This window comes from Rhinopithecus roxellana, chromosome 16 (assembly GCF_007565055.1).
Source record: "Rhinopithecus roxellana isolate Shanxi Qingling chromosome 16, ASM756505v1, whole genome shotgun sequence".
NCBI classification, from domain to species: Eukaryota; Metazoa; Chordata; class Mammalia; order Primates; family Cercopithecidae; genus Rhinopithecus; species Rhinopithecus roxellana.
Window position 1 is genome coordinate 17,581,410 of NC_044564.1, and position 27,757 is coordinate 17,609,166.

A 27,757-nucleotide genomic window follows, 5' to 3' on the forward strand; every position below is an offset into this window, starting at 1 on the left:
CTGCCTCAGCTTCCTGAGTAGCTGGGACCACAGGCGCCTGCCACCACGCCCAACTAATTTTTTGTATTTTTAGTAGAGACAGGGTTTCACCGTGTTAGCTAGGATGGTCTCAATCTCCTGCTCGTGATCCGCCCACCTCGGCCTCCCAAAGTGCTGGCATTACATGTGTGAGCCACCACGCCCGGCCTGTTTTCTTGCTTTCTAAGGGCTCTCTGTATATTGTGGATATTAGTCCTTGGTTAATGACACTGCAAACACAATTTTTAAAAAATTTTTAATTTTAATGGGCACATAATTTATTGGGAATTTTTTTTTTTTTTTTTTTTTGAGATTTGGGGGGATCTCATATGTTCCCCAGACTAGAGTGCAGTGGCTATTCACAGGCACCGCCTAGCGCACTACAATCTTAAACTCCTGGGCTCAAGCAAGTCTCCTGCCTCCGCCTTGGGAGTAGCTGGGATTACAAGTGCCCGCCACCACGCCTGGCCTGCCAATACTTTCTATCAGTCTGTCATTTGTTTACTGTCTTTTCCTCCATACAGAAGTTTTTCCTTTTCAGTTAGGTCAAGTCCATTGATCTTTCTGTTACAGCTTGAGTTTCGTGTCACACGTAGAAAAGGTGCTCCTGTTCTCACTTTCTGCACAGCTATCAGGTCGAGCTCATAGTAGCTCTTCTATTTATCCATTCACTGCCCCAGCAGCTGCCTGGGCATTCAGTGCCCCGCACCCCTCTCCAGCCCCAAGGTAGAGCTTGGGCCCTGGGATTCCCAGGACCATCCCGGACTGGGGAGCTGCTTGGTGTCCAGTTGCGGGCCCAAGCTCTTCTCCAGCTCTGCAGCTACCTGGGGGGCAGCAGCCTGGATAGCATCCTGGATATTGCGCAGGTCCCACTGGGTCCTCAGGAGGGCACTGTCAAGCGTGAAGAAGCCGTCGCGCGTGCGCCGCACTTGGGAGCAGACAGCGGTGGTCTTTAGCTCCAGGCCGATTTCATGAACCAACTTTCGCAGCTCTTTCTGCGTCTCATGCATGCACTGCACCTCTGCCAGGGACACACAATGACAGACATGGTGGTGAGAGCACAGCCTCTAGCGTGTGGTTGTGAACCCACACCCCTTGGATACCTCCTAGGTGTGTGACAACCTTAGCAAGACCCCTTAGCTCTCCAGATTGTGCTATTCACTGGACCTGCCCTGTGGGTGCCACCTGAAATGTTAGACTTGCAGAACCTCAGGCCCCACTGGGACCTGCTAAGTCGGAATCTGCCTTTTTTTGGCAACGGGGTCTCATTCCATCACCCAGGCTGGAGTGCAATGGTGTGATCACAGATCACTGCAGCCTCGACCTCCTAGGCTCACATGATCCTCCTGCCTCAGCCTCCGGAGTAGCTAGGACTACAGTTCTAAGCCATCACAACTGGCTAATTTTTTATTTTTTGTAGAGATAGGGTCCCGCCATGTTGCCCAGGTTACAACCTGCCTTTTACTAAGACTTGGTTTCCTTATCTGTAAAATGGCAGTTATAAGGAGTAAAAAAGATCATTTATAGAAAGTGCTTAATAACAGAGAATTCAGTGCTCAAGCAGAGGAGCAGGCATTAACATGACCAACATGTTATGCTCTCTCTGCAGGGGCAGCGAGAGACAAAAGGAACACAGATAAGAGGGGCCTGAGCTGGGTGGGACTGGGGAGGTAAGAGTTGTGTCTGATGGAGCCCTCACAGCTTCAAACATGGGCAGCTTTGGAAATGAGCCACTAAATATAACCTTTGCTTGGTAAGGCCTGGCTTCCAAGGATGACTTGGCAAGAGATAGGAGAGCTTTTGTTCTGTTAGCTCTGTCATCAGCCAAGTCCAGGCCAGGGCTGGGAAGGAAGTCGGCGCCTGATGCCTTGGCCTGCAGAGATCAGGGCCGGCATGTGCTGGCCTCAGCTGAGCCAGACAACAGTGACCTCTGCAAGAGCATTCCTGAGTGACTCCGAAACCCAGGGGCCCCATCTCACTGCTCCAACTTCCTTGGCCAACCTACCTAAGAGGAATTCCGGAGGTGCAAAGTGGAGGCATCGGATGCCAGTTATCAGCATTGGGGACTTGTTCATGGGCCGGATCAGGCCTCTCACAGCCATCTCATAGGCTTCCTGGGTCTTCAGGTCGAGGTTGGAGTACCTGCAGATCAGGAGGGGGCTGCAGCTGGGGAGACCACCTACCCTTTCCCCCGCAGGAAAGGTGCCTCTCTGTAAGTTCCTCATTTGCTTTGTGTGCCCTGCCACTGTGGCTCCTCCAGCCACCTTTCGTGCCCTCCTTCATCACCAGATGCCTGGCAGAGTCAGGAAACCCAGGCAAGCTGGCTCCAGAGCCCAAGTTCTTAACTCCTTGGCTGCTCTTGCTCTTGGGCTCTGTGCTCCAATGATGGTTTCCTTGCCATTAAATCATATTATCTCAGCAGGACAGCTGGGTTCTCTTGCTCTTCTTGGCCTCCCACTGGCTAACCCAAGACCTGGCACACAGAACCATTTCTTAATGCCAAGAAAGCAACAAGTAGCTCCCGTCTGGTTCTGGACTCTAAAAACAAGATCCAAGGAATCTGCCCCAGGTTTGGGGGAGCCTATGGGAGCCAAGGGCACTTACTGCTCTCCCACTACCTCACTGAGGGCCCCACTCACATCACCAGGGCCTTCTGATGGGAGCCTTGGATCATGGCCAGAATGCGGTCCAGCTTCTCTCTGGTCACGTGATCTGGAAAAGGCAGGTAGTTGTCAGTGCACAGGTACCTGCTGAGGATTGGTCAAAGCAAACTCCTTCCCCCCAGGCCAGCCCCATCCCTGGAACATGGAGACAGGACATTTTGGAGGGATCCCCATTGTGGGGTGGTTAGGAGTCCTTTGAGATTCTCATGAAAGCTCTGGACCTTCTTCTCAGAAAGATACACGACTCAGCATTGTAAGGGCATTCTCTCTTTTTAACTTTTTTTTTTTTTTTTGAGACGGAGTCTCACTCTGTCACCCAGGCTGGAGTGCAATGGCGCGATCTTGGCTCACTGCAAGCTCCGCCTCCCGGGTTCACACCATTCTCCTGCCTCAGCCTCCCAAGTAGCTGGACTACAGACGCCCGCCACCACGCCCGGCTGATTTTTTTGTATTTTTAGTAGAGACGGGGTTTCACCATGTTAGCCAGTATGGTCTCAATCTCCTGACCTTGTGATCCGCCCGCCTTGGCCTCCTAAAGGGCTGGGATTACAGGTGTGAGCCACTGCGCCGGGCTGCTTTTTAACTTTTATTTTAGGTTCGGGGGTACATGTGAAGGTTTGCTACATAGGTAAACATGTGTCATGGAGGTTTGTTATATAGATTATTTCATCACCCAGGTATTAAGCCCAGTACCCAATAGTTACCTTTTCTGCTTCTATCCCTCTGTCTACCCTGTCCTACCTCAAGTACACCCCAGTATCCATCGTTTCCTTGTGTTCAAAAGTTATTTTTCTGTTTTGTTTTGGTTACGGAGTCTCGCTCTGTCACCCAGGCTGGAGTACAGTGGCGCAATCTCGGCTCACTGCAACCTCTGCCTCCCGGGTTCAAGCGATTCTCCTGCCTCAGCCTCCCGAGTAGCTGGGACTACAGGTACACGCCACCATGCCCAGCTATTTTTTTTTTTTTTTTTGTATTTTTAGTAGAGACGGGGTTTCACCATGTTAGCCAGATGGTCTCAATCTCCTGACCTTGTGATCTGCCTGCCTTGGCATTCCAAAGTGCTAGGATTACAGGTGTGAGCCACTGTACCCAGCCTTTTCTTTTTTTGAGACAGAGTCTTGTTCTGTTGCCCAGGCTAGAGTACAATGGCACAATCTCAGCTCACTGCAAGCTCCGCCTCCTCAATTCGGCAATTCTCCTGCCTCAGCCTCCCGAGCAGCTGGGATTACAGGTACACGCCACCACACCCAGCTAGTTTTTGTATTTTTAGTAGAGATGGGGTTTCACCATGTTGGCTAGGCTGGTCTCAAACTCCTGACATCAGGCAATCTGCCTGCCTTGGCCTCCCAAAGTGCTGGGATTACAGGCGTGAGCAGCCGAACCTGGCCTTTTTTTTTAAAGACGGAATCTCGCTCTGTTGCCCAGGCTGGGGTGCAGTGGTGAGATCTCGGCAAACTGCAACCTTCACCTCCTGGGTTCAGCTGATTCTCCTGCCTCAGCCTCCCAAGTAGCTGGGATTATAGGCATGCACTACCATGCCCAGCTAATTTTTTGTATTATTTATTATTTTTTTTTTTTTGAGACAGAGTCTCGCTCTGTTGCCAGGCTGGAGTGGAGTGCAGTGGTGCGATCTCAGCTCACTGCAACCTCCGCCTCCCAGGTTCAAGCAATTCTCCTGCCTTTGCCTCCTGAGTAGCTGTGACTACAGGGGCCTGTCACCACGCCCAGCTAATTTTTGCATTTTTACTAGAGACAGGGTTTTACCATATCGGCCAGGCTGGTCTCAAACTCCTGACCTTGTAATCCACCCACTTTGGCCTCCCAAAGTGCTGGGATTACAGGCGTGAGCCACTGTGCCTGGCCTCTTTTTAAAATTTAGAACAGTAGCCAGGCACGGTGACTCACACCTGTAATCCCAGCACTTTGGGAGGCCAAGGTGGGCAGACTACCTGAGGTCAGGAGTTCCAGACCAGACTGTCCAACAGGGTGAAACCCCATTTCTACTAAAAATACAAAAAATTAGCTGGGTGTGGTGGTGTGTGCCTGTAATCTCAGCTACTCCGAAGGCTGAGGCAGGAGAATTGCTTGAACCTGGGAGGTGGAGATTGCAGTGAGCCGAGATCGCGCCACTGCACTCCAGCCTGGGCGACAGAGTAAGACATCGTCTCAAAAAAAAAAAAGAAAAGGAAAGGAAAGACCGGGCGCTGTGGCTCACACCTGTAATCCCAGCACTTTGGGAGGCCGAGGCGGGTGGATCACGAAGTCAGGTGATTGAGACCATCCTGGCTTACACAGTGAAACCCCGTCTCTACTAAAAATACAAAAAAAAAAAAAAAAGCCAGGCATGGTGGCGGGCACCTGTAGTCCCAGCTACTCAGGAGGCTGAGGCAGGAGAATGGCGTGAACCTGGAAGGCAGAGCTTGCAGCGAGCCAAGACTGTGCCACCGAACTCCAGCCTGGGCGACAGAGCAAGACTTTGTCTCAAAAAAAAAAAAAAAAAAAAAAGGAAAAGGAAAAGGTAAAAGACTGACAATATGGATGGAGAGAAACTAGGGTCTTTGGAAGTGACGTTACATTTCAGTCAGGCAAGCAGGGGAGTAGAGGGTGCTCCTGGAGGCCAGATCCCATGGCCAAAGCCTCAGCCCAAGCCTGGTGTGCGGAGTGGAACTGAGAAGGGGCCTGTGTGGCCTAGGGCAGGGAGAGGGCTCAGGGAAAGCAAACACGGAGGGAGGCAGCAGCAGCCACTTCCGGTTCTCACCATAGGTTGTCTTCTCTACCAGCCTCCCATCCTCACAGAAGTCATCTGTAGCTTTGCCAAGGAGGCCACGCACTGTGTAATCCTTCAAGCACAGGGAGGGAAAGATCCGTCAGTGACCCCACTCTAAGCCCTAGTAGCCCCTGCCCCAGAGGCTGGGGATGGGGAGTCCCCAGGTCTCCCTCAGGGAACTCATGCGCCCAGCCCCCACCCAGTTGCTCCATGGCCCCATGAAGAAGGGCACCAGCTCTGTCATGTGGCCTTCAGCAGCTCTTGCTCTCTTTGTATTCAAGCTCTCCCATCACCTGGGGACAGTAACAGGGCCAGTCTCACAGTGCTGCTGCCCTGATTCAGCCAGCGGGACATGGTACCTGGCTCCCAGTCAGGAGGCTTCCTACAAGATTGCTGGCTGGTTTCCATGACAACCAGCACTGGCAGCCTCCAAAGGTGCTGACCGCTGACAGCCACCCTGTGGCCACCCCAGGCCTCCATGTCTCTCCTCTTCAACCTAACTTGGCAATTTATCACTCTGAGTCCCTTCTAGCATGCTCTGTCAGCTTCTCTCCATGCCTCTAAATAGAATAAGATTTCATGGCCCAGATCAGGCCTTTCCTCATCCCGGCTTGTAAAAACTCCCCCTCCTCTGAATCTGCAGCTAACCCCATCTGCCACAGATAAGGAATGATTGGCTGGGTACAGTGGCTCACATCTATAATCCCAGTACTTTGGGAGACAGAGGCAGGTGGATCGCTGAGTAGCTGGGAGGATAGGCACACACCACCAGACTAATTTTTTTGTATTTTTAGTAGAGACAGGTTTTCACCACGTTGTCCAGGCTGGTCTTGAACTCCTGGCCTCAAGTGATCCACCCACCTCAGCCTCCCAAAGTGGCAGCAGCCACTGAGCCCAGGCACAATTTAAAAAAAAATTTTTTTTTTTTTGAGGTGGAGTCTCGTTCTGTCGCCCAGGCTGGAGTGCAGTGGCGCGATTTCGGCTCACTGCAAGCTCCGCCTCCTGGGTTCAGGCCATTCTCCTGCCTCAGCCTTCTGAGTAGCTGGGACTACAGGCGCCCGCCACCACGCCCGGCATTTTTTTGTATTTTTAGTAGAGACGGGGTTTCACCGTGTTAGCCAGGATGGTCTCTATCTCTTGACCTCGTGATCCGTCCGCCTTGGCCTCCCAAAGGGCTGGGATTACAGGCGTGAGCCACCACGCCCAGCCAAATTTAAAAATTTTTATAATTTAAAACAATTTTTTTTTTTTTTGAGACAGAGTCTTGCTCTGTCGCCCAGGCTGGAGTGCAGTGGTCGGATCTCAGCTCACTGCAAGCTCCGCCTCCCGAGTTTATGCCATTCTCCTGCCTCAGCCTCCCCAGTAGCTGGGACTACAGGCACCCGCCACCACGCCCGGCTAGTTATTTGCATTTTTTAGTAGAGACGGGGTTTCACCGTGTTAGCCAGGATGGTCTTGATCTCCTGACCTCGTGATCTGGCCATCTCAGCCTCCCAAAGTGCTGGGATTACAGGCTTGAGACACTGCATCCGGCCTAAAACAATTTTTTAAATAGAGATGGAGTCTTGCTATGTTGCTCAGACTGGCCTCAAATTCCTGGGCTCAAGCAATCATCCTGCCTCAGCCTCCCAAAGTACTGGGATTACGGGTATGAGCCACCACACCTGGCCCTCATTTCCATTTTACAGATGAGGAAACTGAGAAACACAGATATTAATTAGGTAATCGACCCAAGGACACAAAGCTGTCAGAGTGGTAGAAGCTGGGGTTCAAACTGAAGTCATTTGGCTCCAGAATTTGTGCTCTTAACCACTAAAAACGTGGGCCCCATAACGTGGCACCTACGCACATACTTTGTGGTATCAGGCTCCAGAGCCCCAATCCCACCTCTGGATGGTAAGCCCCTTGTGGGCAGGATGCTGACATCTACCTCTCAGTCTTGGAACAGAATATGGAATGGCATCATGATCAAGCTCTGGTATTGGAGAGACCTAGGTTCAAATGCCAGCTCTTAAAGCCCTAACAACTACGTGACCTGGGTAAGTGACATCTCCTCTCTGAGCCTCAGTTCTCTCATCTGTGAAATGGGGCTAACAACAGATTCCACTTTACAGGGAGGCTGTGAGGCTTCCCTAAGGGAATCCACGTACAGTGCTCAGCACAGAGTGGTCGGCATACACTAACGCCAGTAGTTATTATTATCATTACAGCCCCTGCGCAGCATACGATCATTAAAAAATATGCTTGCTGATGGCTTGGGTGCTCCCCCACAGAATTCTCTAAGCTTCAGAATCCTGCTGGTGACCCCCAGGAAAGGACCAAGGGAGAAGCAGGCTGTCCCCAGACCCTCGTACCTTGGTGAGATGAGCATCGTACATATCGGTGAGGAGCCTGCATCCATGTCCCACGCCGAGCACTGAAAAGCAGCCAGCCTCATCTCACACCTGGGACCCCCTTCCCATTCCCCTAAATATCCCCACCCCTACCCCCACCATCAGAATACTCCCTTTTCTGATGCTGCCAAAGGCAGCAGGAAGGCAAGAAGATCTTCTATAGGAGGCAAATGCGCCCCTCTGGGTATGGATCACATGCAGATTGCTAGGCCTTACCCATATGCACTGAATCTGACTCATGATTGGAGGGGGCCTAGGATCCTTGCCAAGCTCCCCAGGGGACTCTGACACCTCAAAGGAAGAGATCCCTCGCCTAGTCACACAAACCTGCACTCAAATCAGGGGCAGCTCTAAGCATAACCTGTAGCCTCTTTGAGTATCAAGTTCCCCATCAGCAAAATGGGGGTAAAAATACTGTCTGAAGGCCAGGCGCAGTGACTCACGCCTATAATCCCAGAACTTTGGGAGGCTGAGGCAGGCGGATAACCTGAGGTCAGGAGTTCAAGACCAGCCTGGCCAACATGGTGAAACCCCATCTCTACTAAAAATACAAAATTAGGCCGGGCGCGGTGGCTCAAGCCTGTAATCCCAGCACTTTGGGAGGCCGAGACGGGCGGATCACGAGGTCAGGAGATTGAGACCATCCTGGCTAACACGGTGAAACCCCGTCTCTACTAAAAAATACAAAAAAACTAGCCAGGCGCGGTGGCGGGCACCTGTAGTCCCAGCTACTCGGGAGGCTGAGGCAGGAGAATGGCGTGAACCCGGGAGGCGGAGCTTGCAGTGAGCTGAGATCTGCCCAGTGCACTCCAGCTTGGGTGACAGAGCGAGACTCCGTCTCAAAAAAAAAAAAAAAAATACAAAATTAGCCAGGTGTGATGCCAAGATCATGCCACTGCACTCCAGCTTGGGCAACAAGAGTGAGACTCAGTCTCAAAAAAAAAAAAAAAAAAAATTACAGGTGGCAGGCACCTGTAATTCCACCTACTCGTGAGGCTGAGGCAGGAGAATTGCTTGAACCCAGGAGGCAGAGGTTCCAGTGAGCCGAGATCGCGCCATTGCACTCCAGCTGGGAGACAGAGTAACACTCTGTCTTGGGGGAAAAAAAAATACTGATTCCTGTGGGTGCTGTGAAGTCAGCACAGAGGAAGAGCCCAATAAACAGTGGCCACTGTGGTCACTTCCTGCCTTTCTCCCAGTCTGTTTCTCCCTCTGGCTGAGGGAGAGAATGACCCTGCATTCACTCATGGGGAGACAGAACAGGGAGAGGGGGCGTGAGATCATGTCTGCCTGCCTGTGTCTCAGGAAGCAAGACAAGGGGACTGTGACTGTCGCGGCTGGAGGATGTGGGCACCACCTGACCCTGGGGACACAGATGGCTCATGACTAGGGCTTTGTGTGTCCAGCCCCAGCCACATGCAGGCCCTGGCCATTGGGCCCAGAGTCACGCGCCTGGCTGCCCCATGATGCAATGATGGTTTTCCCTCTCCAGACCAGGGGTATTCACTGGCCACGGAACACAGAACAAGTCACCTAACTCCTACTTTGTTCTTCCATAAAATCATACAGTATCTACCTAATAAAGTTGTTGTGGTAAATAAATGTGCATAAAGGGCCTCGAACTACATCATGTGTGAGAATCACGGAATAAAAGTGGGTGACTGTGATATTAACCTATGATTACCTCTATCCACCTATCCACTCCCCAGCTGATCAGTCTTGGGGCAGGAATCAGGGCAGGAGAGGAGTGGTGGGACATGGGTGCCAGGTAAGAAGTGGACTGGACTCCTGGTAGCTCCGGGATCTTTTCTCAAGCCTTATCACTGTATCCCCAGGCTTCTCACATCACCTACCAAGTACTCCAGAAGCCTGGGTATCCAGCCGATGTCCCATGCCAACCTTGAGATGGGTGAATGCTGGTCCACATACTGGAAAGAAACAAACAAGGTCCATTTTCTCAACTAAATGCCACCCCAGGATGGCTTTGGGCTGCATGTTGACCTCATTCTCAGAATGGAGCCTCATGGAGCCCAAACTAGCATCAGGCTAGACTCTCAGGCTTCCCTGTCATGGAATCTGGGACCCTGAACTGTATCCTCAGTGCCCTGGGATCCAAACGGCAGCCCAAGATGCCTCTTACTCTGCCTATCATCAGTCTGCCAGTGAGAGGCTCTAAGAAGACTGGCATAACACTGAAGGTCCAGAGTGTGGGCTTCCCTGCCCAGCTCTAGTGAAGAAGAGTCCCTGGAGGAAAATGGAGGCTGTGAGCTCCTTAAGGCAGAACCTGGGTGCGTCAACTCACTGGCTGCTCAGGAAAGAACTATTGAAAGAATAAATGCAGGAATGAGCTAGAAGTGTTTACACTTCTATAGATTAAGAGGAATCTAGGGGAAGGATCCAGAGTAGTTAAGGGTCTACTGAATCCAGGCCATGTTACTAAATGTCAACACTGAGCCTCAGTTTTCTCTCTTGTGAAATGAAAATAGGACCCATCTCACAGGACTGTGGTGGTATCAATGAGGATTGTACTTGGGGGAAGCTTAAAACAATGCCTAGTACAGAGTGACGACTCAATACATTATACTTCCTATTGTTACCATATAATAGAGTCAATGAATATCACAAGTCCAAGGGGTTTTAGAGGTTTCTAGTGAAACCTCTAGATTCCCTGACACATGCCTTAATCACATATAGTGACGGGGGCACATTACCAGAACCAGTTCCATTGTTGGGCAACTTTGTTCACTAAAAAAATCACTCCTGGCCAGGGGCGGTATCTCACGCCTGTAATCCCAGCACTCTGGGAGGCCGAGACGGGCGGATCACGGGGCCAGGAGATCGAGACCATCCTGGCTAACACGGTGAAACCCCATCTCTACTAAAAATACAAAAAATTAGCCAGGCATGGTGGCGGGCGCCTGTAGTCCCAGCTACTCGGGAGGCTGAGGCAGGAGAAAGGCGTGAACCCAGGAGGCAGAGCTTGCAGTGAGCTGAGATCACACCACTACACTCCAGCCTGGGCGACAGAGTGAGATTCCGTCTCAAAAAAAAAAAAAATCACTCTTCTGGCTGGGCACGGTGGTTCACACCTGTAATCCCAAGCACTCTGTGAGGCCAAGGTGGGTGGATCACCTGAGGTCCGGAGTTCGAGACCAGCCTGGCTAACACGGTGAAACCCTGTCTCTACTAAAAATACAAAAAAGTAGGCAGGTGTGGAGGCAGGTGCCTGTAATCCTAGCTACTCGGGAGGCTGAGGCAGGAGAATGGCGTGAACCTGGGAGGTGGAGCTTGCAGTGAGCCGAGATCGCGCCACTGTTACTCCAGCCTGGGTGACAGAGAGAGACTCCACCCCAAAAAAAAAAAAAAAAAAAAAAAAAAAAAAATCATTCTTTCCCAGAAACCCAAAACCCCCACCTTAGGACTTCTACCTAGGGTCTCAGTTCTCACCTGGAGTCCCAGAATAGAAAAAGGGTCAGCAAACTACAGTCCACAAGTCAAATCCTGAAGACTGTTTTTTTGTTTTTGTTTTTGTTTTGTTTTGTTTTGAGACGGAGTCTCACTTTGTCACCCAGGCTGGAGTACAGTGGCGCGATCTCAACTTACTGCAACCTCCACCTCCCGGATTCACGCAATTCTCATGCCTCAGCCTCCCGAGTAGCTAGGATTACAGGCACCTGCCTCCACACCCGGCTAATTTTTTGTATTTTTAGTAGAGATGGGGTTTCACCATGTTGGCCAGGCTGGTCTTGAACTCCTGACCTCAAGTGATCCACCCGCCTCAGCCTCCCAAAGTGCTGGGATTATAGGAATGAGCCACCCCACCTAGCTTGTTTGTTTTTTGTGGCCTATGAGTTAAGAATGGCGTTTCCATTTTTTTAATGGTTCAAAATAAATCAAGAGACCAGTTGCAGGGGCTCATGCTTATAATCCCAGTACTTTGGGACGCCAAGGCAGGCAGATCACTTGAGCCCAGGAGTTCAATACTAGCATGGGCAACATGAGAAAACCCCATCTCTACAAAAAATACAAAAATTAGCCAGGCATAGTGGCCTGTGCCTGTAGTCCCAGCTACTCGGGAGGCTTAGGTGGGAAGACTGCTTGAACTCAGGAGGCAGAGGTTTCAGTGTGCTGAGATCTCACCACTGCACTCCAGCCTGGGTGACAGAGTGAGACCCTGTCTCTAAATAAATAGAACACTACAGTTGTCCCTCGGTATCCAGGGGGATTGGTTCCAGGATCCCTTGCAGATACCAACATTTGTAGATGTTCAAGTCCCTGATATAAAATGGCATAGTATTTGCATATAACCTAAGCATGTCGTCCCATACACTTTTTTTTTTTTTTTTTTTGAGACAGTCTCACTCTTTCGCCCAGGCTGGAGTGCAGTGGCACGATCTTGGCTCGCCACAACGACCACTTCCCAGGTTCAAGTGACTCCTCGTATCTCAGCCTCCTGAGTAGCTGGGATTACAGGTGCATGCTAGCATGCCCAGCTAATTTTTAGTAGCAACAGGGCTTTGCCATGTTGGCCAGGCAGGTCTTAAAAACTCCTGACCTCAAGTGATCCACCCACCTTGGCCTCCCAAAGTGCAGGGATTACAGGAGTGAGCCACCACACCTGGCCACCCCCTTTTTTTTTTTTTTTTTTTGAGACACAGTCTCACTCTGTCACCCAGGCTGGAGTACAGTGGTGCAATTTCAGCTCACTACAACTTCCGCCTCTCGGGTTCAAGTGATTCTCCTGCCTCAGCCTCTCGAGTAGCTGGGATTACATGCACGCACCACCCATGCCTGGCTAATTTTTGTATTCTTTTGTAGAAGTAGGGTTTCCACATGTTGCCCAGGCTGATCTTAAACTCCTAGGCTCAAATAATTCACCACCTCAGCTTCCCAAAGTGCTGGGATTATAAGCATGAGCCACTGGGCCTGGCCCTCCCATATATTTTAAATCATCTCTAGATTACTTTTTTTTTTTTTTGAGATGGAGTCTCGCTCTGTTGCCAGGCTGGCTTGCAGTGGCGTGATCTCGGCTCACTGCAAGCTCTGCCTCCTGGGTTCACACCATTCTCCTGCCTCAGCCTCCCAAGTAGCTGGGACTACAGGCGCCTGCTGCCACGCTCGGCTAATTTTTTGTATTTTTAGTAGAGACAGGGTTTCACCATGTTGGCCAGGATGGTCCCTATCTCTTGACCTTGTGATCCACCCGCCTCAGCCTCCCAAAGTGCTGGGATTACAGGCGTGAGTCACCGCGCCCGGCTAGATTACTTATAATACCTAATATGATGCCTATGCATCACTTTGAGTGGATTCAACACCGTACTAGGTACACAGCAAATTCAAGTTTTGCTTTTTGGAACTTTGTGTTTCTTTTTTCTCCTAAATATTACTGATCTGAAGCTGGATCATGGGATGTGGACTCATGGACTCAGAGGGAATTGTACTTCGTGACACGTGACAATTACCTGAAATTCAAATATGAATGTTCATAAAGTTCTACCGGAATACAGCTAGGCTCACTCCTCTAGATACTGTCTATAGCTGTTTTGCACTACATTGGCAGAGTTGAGCAGTTGCAACAGAAACCACATGGCCTGAAAACGAAAACATTCAGTATCTGGCCCTTTCCAAGGAAGTCTGCCAATTCCTGGTCTAATACCTCACTCCTCTGTGGACCTTCAAGGGCCTGGCACATGAGTCTGAGCACCGGGACAATGACTCTGCTCAGGGATTTCCTGGGAAGTGACACTCAGCATCCTGCTTAAATCTGCCTTACCCAGTGGATGGTTGACTAGAGAGGGTACACTGGTGGCTGTGAGGGTCAGCTCCTTCTCTTCGCTGCCTTCCATGGGGCCCAGCAAGAAGCGAACACGCTGTTTAGGGGTGGGAGGCTTCCCGGCATTGAGACCTGCACAGAGATAATATATACACACATACATACAAATATATGTACATATAAAATATTTTTTAAGAGACAGGGTCTCGTTCTGTCGCCCAGGCTGGAATACAGTGGCACCATAATAGCTCACTGTAATGTCAAACTCTTGGGCTCAAGCGATCCTCCTGCCTCAGCCTTCAGAGTAGTTGGGATTACAGGCGTGCACGACGACGCCTGGCCAGGAATATCCTGTTCTGTTCAAACACCTGGACAACAGGGAAGTATGATGTAGAAGACAAAGCAGAAGCCTATGGTGCAGAGGGCAGAAGAGCAGTAGTTAAGAAACAAGCAGGCCGGGCGCGGTGGCTCAAGCCTGTAATCCCAGCACTTTGGGAGGCCGAGACGGGCGGATCACAAGGTCAGGAGATCAAGACCATCCTGGCTAACACGGTGAAACCCTGTCTCTACTAAAAACTACAAAAAAACTAGCCGGGCGAGGTGGCAGGCGCCTGTAGTCCCAGCTACTCGGGAGGCTGAGGCAGGAGAATGGCGTGAGCCCGGGAAGCAGAGCTTGCAGTGAGCTGAGATCCGGCCACTGCACTCCAGCCTGGGCGACAGAGCGAGACTCCGTCACCAAAAAAAAAAAAAAAAAAAAAAGAAACAAGCGGATTAAAATAGACTCTACAACGTAGTAACGGTGTGACAAGGAACAATATTGAGTCATTTTCCCCCTCGGAAAACAGAGGAAAGTGAGGAGTAACAAAGCACAGAGAACAGACGTTTGGGAAAACGCTCTGACCAGGCGAATAGGTCACGTGATTTTGTTTTGAGGGCAGGACCAGAAGCGGAGATGGACTTTCAAGAGAACGAGAGCGGGAACGTGGGTCTGGTTCGAGGCACTGACCCTTCAGAAGTTGTAGCTCCACTGTATCCCGCAGGTGCTTCCATTTTAGCCCCGGGGGCTTATAGACCGCGAAAAGCCCGTGCAGTCGCGACAAGCCAGCAGACCCCATACTTGAAGATGACAGCACCCACTGGACCTGGACGGAAGTGCCGCAAGGCCCCGCCCCCAAATGTGGTCCTTACCGTGGGCGCCGCCATGTTCCACAACCGGAAGAGGTTCGCATTTTATAGTCTTCGGGGAAAACCGGCTGTGGAGAAGTAAATAGGACCCGGCGCTGAGCCTCAGAGTGACCGTGGTTGCGTCTCCTTTGCAGACACTTTCTGGGGCGTGGTGAAATGGCGAGAGTCTTGGATCGGTGGACGTAGACGGTAGACAGTTCGCGTGCGTTTCCTTCGTCTACTTGGCCTACATGCTTTCTGCCCGTGCAGCGATGTTCCCCCTCGAAAGGCCTTGGCAATGCTATCAGAATCGGTTTTTCAGTGATTTTTGACCCCTCCAACGTTCCGTCGCCTAAGAGACTCGCGGCGTTCTCCGTGCCAGCCCATCCTCCGCGGACGCCCACTGCCATGGCGACTCTGGTGCGGCTTGTCCTGCGCCGGCTCCGCGGGCTCCGCGGGCTTCCCGGCCTCCCGCGGCTTGCGGCAGGCAAGTGGAGCCGGGTTCCGGGCGCAGGCGGGAAGGAACCTGGGGGCGCCCGGCTCCTCTGACCTCGGCCTTTTTGCCTTGCAGAAATGCCTCTCCGGGCCAGGAGCGACGGCGCCGGGCCGCTGTACTCGCACCACATCCCCACCACCCCGCTGCAGAAAGCGCTGCTCGCCGCCGGCTCCGCGGCGATGGCGCTGTATGACCCCTACCGCCACGGTAAGGCCGCCCGCGCCTCGCCCCCGTCGAGGCGGCTGGTAGCGGTTTCCTGTGGGTAACTGGACCGTAGCCTAGGTCGGGGTACCCAAACCTGGTTGCGGCTGGTAACCACTCGGAACGTTTATGAAAATGCAGATTCCAGGATCCCACCTAAACGCATTGAATCTGAATCTGCAATGGAGGGAGAAATGGACGTGGAATCCGAACGTCTGTCTTTTTAAACTACTTGGGAGAATCTGTCATGCAGCCATATTAAGAACATCTAGACTAACTAGATGATTCATAAGTACCAGTTGATAACGGCCTACTAAAAAATCAACTCCAAGGTCAAGGACCGTGTCGGCCTCCTTCCACTGTATCTGCAGCCTTCTGGGTAGTGCTTGGCACATAGTAAATGCTCAATGAATGTTTGCTGGATGTGTGACTAGAACATCCTAGGTTTCTACAGTCTTTTTCTCATGTCTCCTAGGATTTTTGAGTTCGGGGAAGTACTGTTATTCCTACTAACAAAAACAATAGGCCAGGCCCTATTATAGTGGCTCACGCCTATAATCCCAATCCGGGAGGGGGGGCCCGAAGCGGGCAGATGGCTTGAACTGAGGAGTTTGAGACCAACCTGGGCAACACGGCGAATCCCCATCTCTACAAAAAAAATACAAGAATTAATTGGGCCTGGTTGCATGAGGCTTTATTCCCAGGCTGAGATGGGAGGATCATTTGAGCAGGGGAGTTGTAGTGAGCTGTGATTTGCGTCATTGCACTCCAGCCTGGGCGACAGAGCGAGACCCTGTCTTAAACAAAGAAAACACTGTATCTCCATGTCGCCACTAGTTTTTTGTTTGTTTTGAGACACGGTATTGCTCTATGGCCCACGCTGGAGTGCAGTGGCGCAATCTCAGCTCTATGCAACTTCCACCTCCCAGGTTCAAGCGATTATTGTGCCTCAGCCTCCCGAGTACTGGGATTACAGGCCTGTGCCACCTGGCTAATTTTTGTATTTTTAGTAGAGACAGGATTTCGCCGTGTTGCTTAGTCTGGTCTCAAACTCCTGACCTCAGGTGATCCTCCCGCCTCAGCCTCCCAAAGTGCTGGGATTACAGGCATAAGCCACCACACCTGGCCAAGGCCAGATAATTTTTTAATTTTTTTTGTAGAGACAGCATCTTGCCATGTTGCCTAGGCTGGTCTGAAACTCTTAGCCTCAAGTGATCCTCCTGCCTCAGCACCCCAGTATTGAGATTACAGTTGTCAGCCACTACACTTGGCTACTAAGTATTATATATGCATGATTTTCATGGTTTCTCACATTAACCAGCTAAGAAAGGTGTTGTCTGCACTTCACAAATTAGGACACTGAGGCTGAAAAATGTGAAGCGGGCCAGGCGTGGTGGCTCACACCTGTAATCTCAGCAGTTTGGGAATCCAAGGTGGGCCAGGCGTGGTGGCTCACACCTGTAATCTCAGCAATTTGGGAATCCAAGGTGGGAGGATCACTTGAGGCCAAAGTTCAAGACCAGCCTGGGCAACATAGCAAGACCTCATCTCTACAGAAAATTTTAAAAAGTAGCTGCACGCGTGCAGTCCTAGCAGTGAGCTATGATCACACCACTTCACTCCAGCCTGGGCAACAGAGCAAGACCCTGTCTGAAAAAAACAAAACAGAAACGTGAAGCAATTTGCACTAGGTCACCTAGATAGTGAACACACCTGGGCTGTAGCCCAGCATCTCTGATGCCTAAGCCTCTACCAATCAATGGAGACATTATATTGTATTGTGAAAAGTGATTTATAAAATCTTTAGAACGTTGTGCCAACCAGAGCTGTCCCGCCCCAGTAGATTAAGAACTGTAGATAGGTATACTGATCCCTTGTTGTGCACTGGGTAATTTGCTAAGTGTTTAGCCTGAATCCTTATAACAAAAAGCTAGATATTATCCCTAATTTGTCCTGTAGGAAACAAAGGCTCAGACCAGGTCAGGTAACTTACCTAAGATGACATCCCCCATTTTTGCCCGTTTCTGTCCTTTCAGACATGGTCGCAGTTCTAGGGGAGACCACAGGACACCGCACCCTGAAGGTCCTCAGGGACCAGATGAGGAGGGATCCAGAGGGTGCCCAGATCCTGCAGTAGGTCCCAGCTCTGCCTGGGGGTCTGGGGGCAATCTCTAGGTATTCTGACGTCTCTAGAATCACATTGTATTTGTTCTGTTCTGCTAGGGAGCTCTTGATACGCTGGCCACATATGGTTGCACAGGCTGGGCACTGCCCAGTTCCAGGGCTGTCATTTACATACATGTGTATACACTGTGATGACCTCAGAGTTGTGCAATGTGATAGCCTTGGCCCAGTTTCAGCCCCAGGGCTCTGTGCCCTTCATTAAGTCACCATAACATGCTGGCTTTACCCTTTCCTTGCAGTACCTTTTGCAAGTACTCTGGTCACATTCGAGGACTGTCTTCCTGCCGAGATTGTGCCCCTGCCCATATCCTAAGTCTCTGACACTAGCCTGGCCAGTTGTAGGTGCTCCATTAAGGCTTGTGGTGGCCACATTACTCCTCTGTACATTCTCCCGCCCCTCAGCTCACTGTAGTTGGATCGTTCACCTACGTTTGCCCACACCCTCCCAATGCCCAAGTCTTGCCTTTCAGGGAGCGTCCCCGGATATCCACGTCCACCCTCGACCTGGGCAAGCTCCAAAGCCTGCCAGAAGGCTCCCTGGGTCGCGAGTATCTCCGTTTCCTGGATGTGAATGTGAGTTTTCAGCTTCCATGTACCTGGCAGGCACCAGACAGGACAGAGGAATAGCACAGGCATGACACCCTGAGGAAAGAGGAGCCCTGAGCTGCCGCCATCGGCAGGAGTGCTCTTCAGGCTCATGCCAAGCCTTTGTCATTTTCTATAGGATAGGCAAATGGGTGGGAACATGCCTCCAAATGGTAATACTGGCCAGTGTTCATTAACCTCCCACTGCATGCCTGATGCCAGCCTCACCCGTGATCTTGTGAATCCCCCCCACAACCCTGTCAAGTATGTTCTGTTATTATCCTCTTTTAGTAGATGAGGAAACAGAGGCTCAGAGCAGTGAAGCACCTTGCTAATTTCACATAACCAGTATTAATGGAGAGAGTAATCAACCCCAGGTCATGCTCTTCACTGCTGTACTGTGTCCCCTTATTCTAGGGACATTGCTTTCCCTACGGTATGGCAGGTGTGGCACTCTCCAGCCCCAGGCAGGGAGGACAAGGAGAGGGGGGAAGGGGGCATCCTGACTATTGGCAAGCTCACTGAGCCTCTGCCATGTGCCATCCTTTTTTTTTTTTTTTTGAGGCGGAGTCTCGCTCTGTCGCCCAGACTGGAGTGCAGTGGCCGGATCTCAGCTCACTGCAAGCTCCGCCTCCCGGGTTTACGCCATTCTCCTGCCTCAGCCTCCCGAGTAGCTGGGACTACAGGCGCCCGCCACCTCGCCGGGCTAGTTTTTTGTATTTTTTAGTAGAGACGGGGTTTCACCGTGTTCGCCAGGATGGTCTCCATCTCCTGACCTCGTGATCCGCCCGTCTCGGCCTCCCAAAGTGCTGGGAGCCACCGCGCCCGGCTTTTTTTTTTTTTGAGACAGGGTCCCACTCTGCCACCCAGGCTGGAGTGCAGTGGTGCAATCTTGGCTCACTGCAACTCTGCTTCCTGGTTTCAAGTGATTCGTGATTCTCCTGCCTCAACTACTCCCATGTAGCTGAGACTACAGGTGCACACCACAACGCCCGGCTAATTTTTGTATTTTTAATAGAGATGGGGTTCTGCCATATTAACCAGGCTGGTCTTAAACTTCTGACCTCAAGTGATCACCTGCCTCAGCCTCCCAAAGTGCTGAGACTACAGGTGTGAGCCACCGTGCCCAGCCCATCCATTGTTTTGTGTACTGGGGATATAATGGTGAACTAGACAGCCAAGTTCCCTGCCCTCATTTCTATTCTACTTGGAGAGGTAGACAATAAAATAGTTTTAAAAAATTTTCAGGGAGGGCGTGGTGGCTCACACCTGTAATCCCAGCACTTTGGGAGGCTGAGGTGGGAGGATCACCTGAGGTCAGGAGTTTGAGACCAGCCTGACCAACATGGTGGAACCCTTTCTCTACTAAAAATAACAAAAATTAGCCGGGTGAGGTGGTGTGCACCTGTAATCCCAGCTACTTGGGAGGCTGAAGCAGGAGAATTGATTGAGCCCGGGAGGCATAGGTTGCAGTGAGCTGAGATCATGCCACTGCACTCCAGCCTGGGTGACAGAGTGAGACTCTGTCTCCAACCAAACAAAACAAAAAATTTCATATAAAAATACAGGTAAAATGTTTCAAGTAATTAGAATATTCTGGCACTGGTCCTTGCATGTTGGATCATGCCTGTAATCATAATACTTTGGGGGGCTGAAGTGGGTGGATCACTTGAGCCCAGGAGTTTGAGACCAGCCTGGGCGACATGTTGAAACCCTGTCTCTGCAAAAAATGTAAAATTTAGCCGGGCATGGTGATGTATACCCATATAGTCCCAGCTACCTGGGAGGGAGTTTAAGGCAGGAGGACCGGTTGAGCCCAGGAGTTCAAGGGTGGTGAGCCGTAATCACGCAACTGCACTCCAGCTTGGGCAACAGAGCAAGACCCTGTCTCAAAAATTTAAAAAAGTATACCAGCACTATTGTCGGCAGTTGGGATACAGTGGACAAAACCAGCAAAAAGCCTGCCTTCGTGGAACTTATGTTCTAGCAGTTATGAAGAGAACAAGTTAGCGTGATAGAAGACAACTTTGGTGTTGGGAAGGGTACAGCCACTTCTGATGGGGTGGTCAGAGCCAGCTCCTCTGAGGAGACTTGGAAGGTAAGGAGGAGCCAACCGTGTGGAGAGCTGAGGAACAGCATTCTGAGTAGAGGCAGTGGCAAGGGCAGAGGCCCCATGTGTTTAGGAAAAGGAAGGTTGACCAGTGTGGCCACAGAGGAGTGAGTGGCAGGGAGACAGTGAGTGGGCTGGAAGGGAAGCCCCAGCTGGGACCTGCAGGCCACCAGAAGAAGGAGTCTGTATTTTGTAATAGGAGCAGTAGGTAAATTGTGGAAGGTTTTGAGCAGGGTAGTAAAGTGACCTGATTTGTAAAGGACCTTAGAATCCTGATGGCCCATCTTCCCTGTCCCTGTCCCATCTTCCCTCCCTCCTCCAACACAGACACATCCCATCAAGGCACCCCTGCCAAATGGCTATGCAGCCTGGCTGCCAGAGCCAGCCAGGCTGGAGGAGTTGAGGGGTCTCCAAAGGTTGTCCTAGAACAGTTTCTCAGCCTGGGCAGTGTTAATGTTTGGGCTGGATCACTCTTTGTTGTGGGGGCGGTCCTGAGCCTGATAGGATGTTTAATGGTGGCTTCTACCCACTGGGTGCCAGGAGCACCCCCTCCCTGGCAAGTTGTGACAACCACAGATGTCTCCAGAGATTATAGGTGTCCCCTAGTGGGCAGTTGAGAACCACTGCTCTAAATGGCTATTGTCCCTGAGACGATGTTCTGTTCCTCACAGTCTCCTGCACAGCTACCTTGACAGGGCGATCACCTGCCCTATTTTAAACCATCTCTCAGATTTCACCAGGATGCAAGTCATCTCATCAGTGGGAAACTCACCAGGGTGACCTGCCTCAAGTGCCACACAGGGAGGGAAGTCTTCTGAATTTCCCCATCTTTAGCCCTGTTGCTGTGGAGGGGAGGGGGTAGCAGGGATGGGACTGCCAGGACACCTTGCTCAGCCACAGCCCCACTTGTGACGGCGCTGGTGATTGTGACACTTGTAGAGCAAGGAAATCAGCAGCTCATGGAATGTGAAGGAGTACCTTTGTCCCCGCAGAGATTTAGATAAAGGTTCAAGGTGAGGCTACCCTCCCCTCCCTGAGGCTGACTTTGGTGAGAGGTATAGTCATCTTGTAGTATCAAGACTATAGGCATGGGCTTGAGAATTAGGAGGAGCATGAATGAGAATCCTGGCTCACTTCCCAGCTTTACAAGCCTGTATAAATCCTTTGACCTTGCTGAGTCTCAGATTCCTCATCAGAAGTGAGAGGACCTCACATACATCTTCCAGGGCACTTACTGGCTTTAGTAATGGATGTTAAGGCCACTGGCTTTGGAATCCTACAGACTTTGTTTCAAATGCTGACTCAGCCACTTTACTGGCTGTGTGATCTTGGGCAAATTACTTTTATCTCTCTGAGCCTTGCTTTCCTTTTTTTTTTCCTTTTTTTTTTTTTTGAGACTCACTCTGTCACCCAGGCTGGAGGGCTGTGTCACAATCTTGGCTCACTGCAACCTCCACCTCCTGGCAATTCTGCCTCAGCCTCCCGAGTAGCTGGGACTACAGGCGTGCACCACCACGACTGGCTAATTTTTGTATTTTTAATATAGGCGGGAGTTCGCCATATTGGCCAGGCTGGTCTCGAACTCCTGACCTCAAGTGATCTGCTGGCCTTCGCCTCCCAAAGTGTTGGGATTACAGACATGAGCCACCATGCCCGGCCCTTGTTTTCTTTATCTATATCTGCGGTAATAACAGTATTTACCTCCAAGATTGCAAGGATGAAATACGATAATATCTGTAAAGGACACCCTAGGTGCCAGCACCTGGTGGATACTCTATGATCACCTTCAGCTTCACACAACAGGCTAAAGCCATTCTTTGGGAACAGGAAGACCAGGTTGTTCTCACTCTGTATGGGTGCTACTGAGTACTCAGAGGCAGTGGGCAGGTAAGAGGAGGAGAGTTCTGGGGTCAGAAAAGTGCCCAGGACTGGCGTTTTATTCATATGTTCAAGAGATGTTCATTCATCCAGGCCCTGGATCAGGCTACTGGAGGTAAAAGAATAAGCAAAACAGAGCCAGTCCTGCCCGTGTGTAGCAGACAGGCTGTTTTGATACTGTCAATAAAAATAAAATGTGAGTGGCCGGGTGTGGTGGGGCACGCCTGTAATCCCAGTGCTTCAGGAGGCCAAGGCAGGTGGATCACAAGGTCAGGAGTTTGAGACCAGCCTGACCCAACATGGTGAAACCCCATCTCTACTAAAAAAAAAAAAAAAAAAAAAAAAAAATTAGCTGGGCGTGGTGGCACGTGCCTGTAATCCCAGCTACTCAGGAGGCTGAGGCAGAAGAATTGCTTGAATCCGAGAGGAGGAGGAGGAGGAGGTTGCAGTGAGCTGAGATTGCACCACAGCACTCCAACCTGGGCAACAGAGCGAGACTCTGTCTCAGAAAACAAACAAAAAAATAGGCCGGTGGCTTACGCCTGTAATCCCAGCACTTTGGGAGGCCGAGGCGGGCGGATCACGAGGTCAAGAGATTGAGACCACCCTGGCTAACATGGTGAAACCCCGTCTCTACTAAAAAATACAAAAAATTAGCCGGGCGTGGTGGCAGGCGCCTGTAGTCCCAGCTGCTTGGGAGGCTGAGACAGGAGAATAGCGTGAACCTGGGAAGCGGAGCTTGCAGTGAGCCAAGATCACGCCACTGTACTCCAGCCTGGGCGACAGAGCGAGACTAAATAAATAAATGTGAGCACGTAGGTAATGCTTAATTTTCTGCCAGCTACTTTAATAGCAAAAAGAAATTAATTTTTTTGCTACTAAAATTAAATTTTGCTATTAAAATTAAGGTGGAATTAATTTTTTGTTTGTTTGTTTTTTTGAGATGGAGTCTCACTCTGTTGCCCAGGCTGGAGTGCAGTGGAGCCATCTCGGCTCACTGCAACCTCCGCCTTCTGGGATCAAGCAATTTTCCTGTCTCAGCCTCCCAAGTAGCTGGGATTACAGGTGCCCGCCCCCATACCTGGCTAATTTTTGTATTTTTAGTAGAGATGGGGTTTCACCATATTGGTCAGGCTGGCCTTGAACTCCTCAGGTGATCTGCCCGCCTTGGCCTCCCAAAATGCTGGGATTATAACCGTGAGCCACCGTCCCTGGCTAGAATTGATTTTATTTATTTATTTTTTGTTTTGTTTTTGTTTTTGTTTTGTTTTGAGACGGAGTCTTGCTCTGCCACCCAGGCTGGAGTGCAGTGGCAGGATCTCAGCTCACTGCAAGCTCTGCCTCCCGGGTTTACGCCATTCTCCTGCCTCAGCCTCCCGAGTAGCTGGGACTACAGGCGCCCGCCTCGTCGCCTGGCTAGTTTTTTGTATTTTTAAGTAGAGACAGGGTTTCACTGTATTAGCCAGGATGGTCTCGATCTCCTGACCTCGTGATCTGCCCGTCTCGGCCTCCCAAAGTGCTGGGATTATAGGCTTGAGCCACCGCGCCCGGCCTAGAATTGATTTTAAATATGCATCTTGTTTAGCCTGATATATCCAAAGTATTATTTCAACAAGTAATCAATATTTTTAAATTATTGAGATGTGTACATTTTTTTCATACTAAGTATTTGAAGTCTTGTGTGTATTTTATATATTCAGCACATCTCACTTGGACACATGTGGCAAGCGGCTGCTATACTGGACAGTGCAAGTCTAGGAGACATTAATACTCACATGCACTAAACATCAAGGTACAATTATTCTGAGTGCCACTAAGAGGTGAATGATGCTTCCAGAGACCATAACATGAACCCACTTGGTCTGTAGGTTAGGGGCGGCCTCTCTGTGTTTGGGGGAAGGGATGGGGGACAGGGGACACTTAACCCAGGTCATGAAGGATAAGTAGGAGTTATCACAGTGAAGATAGGTGTAGTGGGAGAGAGCACCCCAAGCTGGGAGCAGCTTGTGCTAGGATCAGGGTTTTTGGGGCTTCATTTTTTATTTTTAGAGACAATGTCTTGCTTGAGTGCAGTGGTATAGTCATAGCTCCCTGTAACCTCAAACTCCTGGGCTCAAACAATTTTCCTGTCCCAGCCTTCTGAGTAGCTGGGACTATAGGCACACACCACCACACCCAACTTAATTTTTTTTTTTTTTTTTCGAGACAGAGTCTCTGTCACCCAGCCTGGAGTGTGCAGTGGTGCAATCTCGGCTCACTACAACCTCCACCTCCTAGGTTCAAGTGACTTTCCTGTCTTAGCCTCCCAAGTAGCTGGGACTATGGGTGTACACCACCACACCCAGCTAATTTTTGTATTTTTTCGTAGAGACAGAGTTTCACTGTATTGGTCAGGTTGGTCTTGAACTCCTGATGTCAGGTGATGTGCCCACCTTAGCCTCCCAAAGTGCTGGGATTTACAGGCATGAGCCTCGGCCCCTGGCTAGTCGCCAGAGTTTTCTAGTAGGGTATGAGTTTGGTGAGAGTTGTGACAGTGTCAGAGACAGACTGGCAAATCGGGCCCTGAGAACCATCAGGAAGGGTTCTAGGGGGTGCTTATGGTTGTCAGAGGGTCTCCCCAGACACCCGAGCACCCACCCGCTTCGTGGATGATGAGGAGCTAGCGTATGTGATTCAGCGATACCGGGAGGTGCACGACATGCTTCACACCTTGCTGGGGATGCCCACCAACATCCTGGGTGAGTGCCCCCAACCCTGACAGCCTGTCTCCCTGGGGTGGCTTCAGGGCCAGGGCAGGGCTTGCCTATCTCCACCACCCTCTGCATCACCTGGCTTGGTGCCTTAATTTCTGTTTTACCTGAACATCTTAGTAGCATCTTTGCCACATGTCCCCCTTTTCCCTCCCACTGTCCCTCAGGGCTCCTGCACTAATGTAGCAGCAGCCCATCTTCAAGACTCCTGGTGTCTTTTGGGCTTTAGCTGCTTCCCTGCTCTGAAACCTCAGTAGCTCCCTAAGGCCTGCAGGAACCATCCTGGAATGTTTAGCCTGGCTTATGGGGTCATGGGATCCTCTGCGTCTTGACCCCAGGCTTCCTTTCCATCCCTTATTCCCTTCTGTTCACTCTTGGGCCCTCTCCCATACTCCAAGCCAAGTGCCCCAGGGCCCAGCACAGGCCAGGACTGGGCACAGCTGACCCTGGTAGAGATTAAGGAGGAACAGTTGCCTCTCTTTGCCCCGCTGTGAACACCACTGGCCTCTCCTTCAGATAGCTTGTTCACTTCCCAACCCATCCCTCACCCCCAGGGGAGATCGTGGTGAAATGGTTTGAGGCTGTCCAGACTGGCCTGCCCATGTGCATCCTGGGTGCTCTCTTTGGACCGATCCAACTCAGTGCTCAGTAAGTTTTCAAGTGGCGGCTGGGTCGGGGTTGAGGGTGGTGTCAGGACAAAACTCAGAGGGACCAGGGCTCCTAGAAGTAGGAAGAGCGCACAGGCGCCTGCACAGCCCCTTCCAGTTCTCCGGGAAGGAAGGGTAGAAAGAATGGAGCAGAGATGTGAAACTGGCCTGGGGCAAGGGTCTTCAGGTGAGCAAATAAAGCCTATAAATTTCACAGGACTCTGGGGTCTCTTGGGCCAGGCCTAAGTGCATGGTCAGAATGACGAGCGTCAGTGGGAAGGCAAGTTGGTGTTAGATTCTGGAGTGAGGGAGCCATGATTTAAACCTGAGCTTCAACATGTTCAAGACGTGTGGCTTTGGGTTTGAGATTCCACCTCACTGAGCTCTGTTGCCTCATCTGAAAAGCAGGGATAATAACTACCTCCTTCCAAGGTCTTTGTGAGGATAAACTGAGAAAATGCACAAGTGCTGAGCAGTCAAGTGCCTGGTCCCCAGGGACTTGATGTTTTCTTTTTCCTCTGCTGTCCCACAGGAGCCTGCAAGTGCTGGTCTCGGAGTTGATCCCATGGGCCGTTCAGAATGGGCGCACAGCTCCATGTGTCCTCAACCTGTACTATGAGCGGCGCTGGGAGCAGTCCCTGAGGGCTCTACGGGAGGAGCTGGGCATTACGGCACCACCCGTGCATATCCAGGGCTTGGCCTGAGTTCCTGAGCCAGCAGGGCCTGGCCTACCTCCCCCATCTACTGCTTCCTTTGGGGGCAGAGGGCTCCCTTGACTACCTTTGTTCCTCTTCTTTGAACACTGACCCTTGGACAACATTTATCATAATTTGTCATAGCCACTGCTGAGTGGCCTTGAGGACGAACCCTGCAGGGAGCAAGCAGTACAGTGGCACTCCCAGGGGGACCAGCAGCTGTCCAAGGAGAACCATGCGTGAACAGTATCAGTGGTCTGGGCTCATGCTGGGATGTCACAGCACTCCTGTTGCGACTCCTTCCAACCAGCCAGGTTTGCTGGGGTCCAGGCTGGGTGTCCTCACAGGAGTGAGTGCTACACCCAATTCCAAAAGCCCGAGAAGAGAGAAGCGGAGGGGGAGGCGAGTGTGTGAATAAAGGCTCCCATCAGGTCAAGTGTCTGCTTGTCCATTCCCCCAGGGATGCCCCTGACTTTGGCACTCTTGTGACTTCCAAGCAGTAGCGCAGAAGTTCCCCTCCCAGCCTGGGCTTTAGCTGCTTGTCCCCTCTCCTCTGGCCAAAGTTGGGTGGACGTGGATTCAAATTCCCTGCTCCTCCCTGTTTTTTTCTTTTTTTTTTTTTTTGAGATGGAGTCTTGCTCTGTCACCAGGCTGGAGTGCAATGGTGAGATCTCCGCTCACTGCAACCTCCACCTCCCAGGTGCAAATGATTCTCCTGCCTCAGCTTCCGGAATAGCTGGGACTACAAGCACATGCCACCATACCCAGCTAATTTGTGTATTTTTAGAGACGGGGTTTCACCATGTTGGCCGGGATGGTCTTGATCTCTTGACCTTGTGATCCGCCCACCTTGGCCTCCCAAAGTGCTGGGATTACAGGCATGAGCCACTGCGCCCGGCCAACTCCTCCCTGTTTTCCAGCAGAGGACTTAGGGCAAGTCCCTTCCCCTCTCTGAGTCCCCATTTCATTTCAAGGAAAGTGGAATCCTAAGGCGCTCACCCCCTAGGACTATTGTGGGGGTTTCTGAGAGGACATTCAGAAGATGGACTTCAGGCCGGGTGCGGTGGCTCAAGCCTGTAATCCCAGCACTTCGGGAGGCCGAGACGGGCGGATCACAAGGTTGGGAGATCGAGACCATCCTGGCTAATACGGTGAAACCCCGTCTCTACTAAAGAATATAAAAAACTAGCCGGGCGATGAGGCGGGCGCCTGTAGTCCCAGCTACTTGGGAGGCGGAGGCAGGAGAATGGCGTAAACCTGGGAGGTGGAGCTTGCAGTGAGCTGAGATCCGGCCACCGCACTCCAGCCTGGGTGACAGAGCCACTCCGTCTCAAAAAAAAAAAAAGATGGACTTCAGAGAAAGGACCCGAGGAGCAGGAGGTGGTGTTTTTTGGGTTTTTTTTGTTTTTGTTTTTTTTGAGAGAAGTTCTTGC

General features: G+C 51.1%; 2 protein-coding genes across 5 annotated transcripts; one reads left to right on the forward strand and one right to left on the reverse strand.

Annotated features, from left to right (window-relative positions):
• Positions 1 to 256: 256 nt before the first annotated feature.
• On the reverse strand, positions 257 to 14,922 carry TRUB2 (TruB pseudouridine synthase family member 2). Of its 2 annotated transcripts, none has more exons than XM_030919617.1 (8): positions 14,803 to 14,922; positions 13,615 to 13,746; positions 9,695 to 9,769; positions 7,803 to 7,864; positions 5,440 to 5,521; positions 2,658 to 2,730; positions 2,024 to 2,160; positions 257 to 1,039 (listed from the first exon to the last, which is right to left on the reverse strand). In XM_030919617.1, the coding sequence occupies exons 2-8, from the start codon at positions 13,685 to 13,687 to the stop codon at positions 714 to 716; spliced, it is 828 nt and encodes a 275-aa protein (XP_030775477.1). In that variant the 5' UTR covers positions 13,688 to 13,746; positions 14,803 to 14,922; the 3' UTR covers positions 257 to 713. The 2 variants fall into 2 exon arrangements, with proteins under 2 accessions (XP_030775477.1, XP_010382180.1); XM_010383878.2 differs by having other exon boundaries at positions 14,621 to 14,819.
• On the forward strand, positions 14,847 to 26,760 carry COQ4 (coenzyme Q4). 3 transcript variants are annotated; one of them, XM_010383877.2, is made up of 7 exons: positions 14,847 to 15,265; positions 15,350 to 15,481; positions 17,512 to 17,608; positions 18,130 to 18,232; positions 24,841 to 24,970; positions 25,537 to 25,630; positions 26,162 to 26,760. In XM_010383877.2, the coding sequence occupies exons 1-7, from the start codon at positions 15,187 to 15,189 to the stop codon at positions 26,331 to 26,333; spliced, it is 807 nt and encodes a 268-aa protein (XP_010382179.1). In that variant the 5' UTR covers positions 14,847 to 15,186; the 3' UTR covers positions 26,334 to 26,760. The 3 variants fall into 3 exon arrangements, 2 of the variants coding, with proteins under 2 accessions (XP_010382179.1, XP_030775478.1); XR_004053978.1 differs by lacking the exon at positions 17,512 to 17,608 and having other exon boundaries at positions 15,138 to 15,265; positions 26,162 to 26,315; XM_030919618.1 differs by lacking the exons at positions 17,512 to 17,608; positions 24,841 to 24,970; positions 25,537 to 25,630; positions 26,162 to 26,760 and adding an exon at positions 21,026 to 21,772 and having other exon boundaries at positions 15,138 to 15,265.
• Positions 26,761 to 27,757: the final 997 nt, after the last annotated feature.

Bases quoted from the DNA above. Each gene is read 5' to 3' on its own strand.
- COQ4 (XM_010383877.2), top strand. From the start codon at position 15,187: ATGGCGACTCTGGTGCGGCTTGTCCTGCGCCGGCTCCGCGGGCTCCGC. The intron at 17,609-18,129 runs GTAGGTCCCAGC...CTTGCCTTTCAG, and splicing joins GAGGGTGCCCAGATCCTGCA to GGAGCGTCCCCGGATATCCA. The intron at 24,971-25,536 runs GTGAGTGCCCCC...CCTCACCCCCAG, and splicing joins GATGCCCACCAACATCCTGG to GGGAGATCGTGGTGAAATGG.
- TRUB2 (XM_010383878.2), bottom strand. From the start codon at position 14,729: ATGGGGTCTGCTGGCTTGTCGCGACTGCACGGGCTTTTCGCGGTCTAT. The intron at 9,770-13,614 runs GTAAGGCAGATT...GTTTCTTTCCAG, and splicing joins TCTAGTCAACCATCCACTGG to TATGTGGACCAGCATTCACC. The intron at 2,161-2,657 runs GTGAGTGGGGCC...CCTGATCTGCAG, and splicing joins CATCAGAAGGCCCTGGTGAT to GTACTCCAACCTCGACCTGA.